The sequence below is a fragment of the Solanum tuberosum genome, unplaced genomic scaffold (genome assembly GCF_000226075.1).
Source record: "Solanum tuberosum cultivar DM 1-3 516 R44 unplaced genomic scaffold, SolTub_3.0 scf00214, whole genome shotgun sequence".
NCBI lineage: Eukaryota > Viridiplantae > Streptophyta > Magnoliopsida > Solanales > Solanaceae > Solanum > Solanum tuberosum.
In genome coordinates, this window is record NW_006239139.1 from 607,982 (window position 1) to 611,546 (window position 3,565).

Genomic DNA, 3,565 nt, shown 5'->3' on the forward strand with positions numbered 1-3,565 from the left:
CAAAATCAATATATATGATAATTGATATGGATGTATCAGGTATATCTAATAAGATAGTTTGAGCTTATATTGAAGCAATTATTTTAGACCGATCAGTAAAAATTAAAGATTGAAGCAACTACTTGTAAATAATTGATTAGTTTTATTTATTTTTCCGTCTACTAGTGTATATTGTTGATATTTTCAGTTCTACGTACTTTACTAATAAACCCTATAAGTCGACAAAATTTAGGAAAAATAAAAGAAAAACTGAAAGGTCAAGTCAATATCACTCAATTACAAACAGATTTATTTAATATAAATAAATAGCAAACCCATTTTTCATTTCACAATGAAGTGAAATAATTACAATAACACACTTGGCCACAAAAAAATAAAAATTAAAAATTACAACAAACAAGCTTACACAATACAAAGAAAAATGAAATTAAACCAACAAAAGAAATGAAAATAAAATAAAATACAACAAGTGATTTTTCCAAGCAATTAATTGATCACCTCATGCTTCTCCAGTAGATATAGTTTCTTGTGATGCTTCCTCTAGAGATTTTCCTTTTGACTCTGGCACACAAAATGTACATACCATTCCTAGAGCATTGATAAACCCTAGAACAATAAGTGAGTTCTTTATTCCAATACCCGCTGGGTATCCTGCATCTGTTTTCATTGGATCTTTACTTTGGGCAGCGTATAGGAACCCATACGCTCCCACTATAGCCCCAGCCTTACCTGCAGCTGCTGAAATCCCATGACATGTTGACCGAAGCCTGGCTGGGAAAATCTCAGCCGGGACCACAAATGTAGTCGCGTTAGGCCCAAAATTCGCAAAGAAAAATGTAAGAGAGTACATTACAATGAATCCAATACGGTTGGCCTCCAATGTCCAATGATGGTAAGGGATGGCGATCGCAAACATAAACACAGTCATGAAGAAGAATCCCATCAATTGGATCGCGAACCTTCCAATAATGTCAATAAATGCCACGGTGAACCAGTACCCTGGCACCGTGCTACAGAGCGCAATTAATGTTTGCGCTCTGGCAATTTTGTATACTTCCTGAACAGCATTCATTGTTGGGGCTTTAGGGATCCATCCAACAGCGGAGAACACGTCTTTCTGGAACAAATTCTGACTGTAGAAAGCAATATCTAATAAAAACCATGTGGAACACGTTCCGAATAGGTGCAATCCATGGCGTCTAACGAATTCCCATGAAAACAGACCGAATTGATTAGTTTCATCCCTAGAAATTTGTTCGATTTTTGCTTCCTCGCTTTCAATTTCAACTTGTAGTACCCTCCCCATGTCCTGCGCTGCTCTTTTCGCGTCTTTCGCGACTAGAGCCGTGTAACGAGCTGTTTCGGGCATTTTCATGCGCCAGTAGTAAGTGAGGGCAGCTGGCAATGATCCAAACATGAGAATTATACGCCAAATGTAATCGGCTTGTGGCACAGTGGATAGAGCAGCATTTTCCTGGAAAGTCGGGGACTTATACGCGTGATCGAATCCAGCTGCTGTGATAAGTGCAACTATCCCACTGAACAAAATTCCAAACCCTTGCATAGCGAAAACCGCAGCTATGAATGCACCACGTGTTTTCTTGTTAGCGTATTCAGACATGATCGTGGCGGATAAAGGGTAATCGCCACCAATGCCAAATCCAAGCCAAAACCTAAAAAAACATAGTGTGGTCATAACACCCTTAGGGGTATTACCTAAGGAGAGCCCTGAAGCAACGGAACACACGACCATGATAACTAAAGTCATACCATAGACCTTTTTTCGTCCCATTTTGTCGCCTAGCCAGCCGAAGAACAGCTGGCCGACTAGGGTGCCAACAAGAGCGACACCCGTGACGGAGGCCGAGACGGCCGGAGGGAGTGTTCCGGGTTTCAAAAGATCCGGTTTGGTGTAGTATAAACGGCCAAGCAATTTAGTGACAAGAGAAATACTAAAGAGATCATAAGCATCAGTAAAAAATCCCATTCCAGCAATAACAATTGCTGTAAAATGGTAAAGTTGAGTTTTCGCCAAATCAAGTGCATTAAGCACTTTTAGATTATTATCCTCCACAGCCATAATGCCTAAAATTGCTTCTTGTGCCAATAGTGCAAAATTATCTGCATTTGAAGATACAAAATTAATTAAAGGAATTAAATTAACCATAAAAAATTAGAACATGACTATTAAGAAAAGACCCAAAATCGAACAAAAAAAGTCGATTTTAGCCTTAATTTTTCTAAAAAATATATATAGTGAATTTAAAGAGTAGAAATAAAAAATCAAATCATAGTGTTAAATTAGCAAGCAGCAATGGTCTAGTGGTAGAAATTTATCTTATCGCGGTAAATCTAGGTCTTTGATTCTCGAATGGTGCATTATATAATTATGTAACGTTTCAAAATTTTTTTTTTGGTAAAATTTTCACTTACTTGGACATCAAAATTTCACATTTAATGGAAACAAGGTTTAAGGTTGGAAGAAAGACTTTGTGATATTGAACATGTCGTAATATTTGTGTGAGTATAAAAGTTTCTCATGATTGGTAAAACAAAAAGTCTAAAGCTAAATGATTTATAAATATAAAAATGTATTGTTTTTTTCTGAAACAAACTAATATGGAAATAATGTAACTTAAATAGAAATGTCATTTACTATATGAACTAGCTAAAATTCAAAAGAAAATTCTAATGTATCAACTTTAAAAACTACATTTATGATTTAAGTTACCTTCTTCTTCTTCTTCTTTAGAAGATTGTGCACTTAATTTTTGTGACTTTTGGAAAATTAATGTGTTAAACTTAGGGAAAATTTCAACTACTTATAAGGTTTAATTAACTAATACCATTTCAGACATAGATAGAATAATCTCCGGAATAATATGGGGATATGCCATTATATCATGTCAACAATCTTACTATTTTAAGTTATGCATGACATTAATAACTATCTTTGCAATTTTTTTCATTTGAGTATTAGCATATAGTAGTAGTCTTTGAATTTGTCTATGATAAGAGAGCTTAAAATGCACACCATTATCTATATTTTGAATATTCCATCTTATTATATATTAAGTCAACCAAATTAACAAAGCACTTTGTTTATTACTTTTATCAGTTTCAATTTATGTGTCACACTTTTTTTTAACCGTTTCAAAAAGAATAATACATTTACTCTTAATGAATGATTTATTGTCATATAAATGGTCAATAAGTGTTTTAGACCATAAATTTCAAAAGCCTTCATTTCTTTCGTAATTTTTATGTCATATCAAACAGTGTCACAAAAATTAAGACAAAGTATATTTCTATGGTGTAACTATCTGATATCCGAAACTCATGTCTTTGACAAATCAAATTCGCATTATGTAAGACTCATTTAAAAAGAAAGGCTTCCTAATAGGAATTTCTCCATTTTCAACGTTCTAACTTGAGACCTCTGGCGAAAGGTATATAGAATTAGCTTGTTAATTTCAGCCATTACGACAAAAATACCCCTTACTAGATATGGAACAACTCTTGCATATTGCACTGGAGTTTGAAACTATGACAAGTGGTGGAACAC

At 34.4% G+C, this 3,565-nt stretch overlaps 1 protein-coding gene across 1 annotated transcript; it reads right to left on the reverse strand.

The window, feature by feature from the left end:
* Positions 1 to 268: 268 nt before the first annotated feature.
* Positions 269 to 2,778, reverse strand: LOC102599950 (probable inorganic phosphate transporter 1-3). Its single transcript, XM_006356000.2, has 2 exons — positions 2,732 to 2,778; positions 269 to 2,121 (listed from the first exon to the last, which is right to left on the reverse strand). Exon 2 carries the CDS (start codon positions 2,078 to 2,080, stop codon positions 500 to 502), a length of 1,581 nt encoding a protein of 526 aa, XP_006356062.1. The 5' UTR covers positions 2,081 to 2,121; positions 2,732 to 2,778; the 3' UTR covers positions 269 to 499.
* Between the last annotated feature and the right edge of the window lie 787 nt (positions 2,779 to 3,565).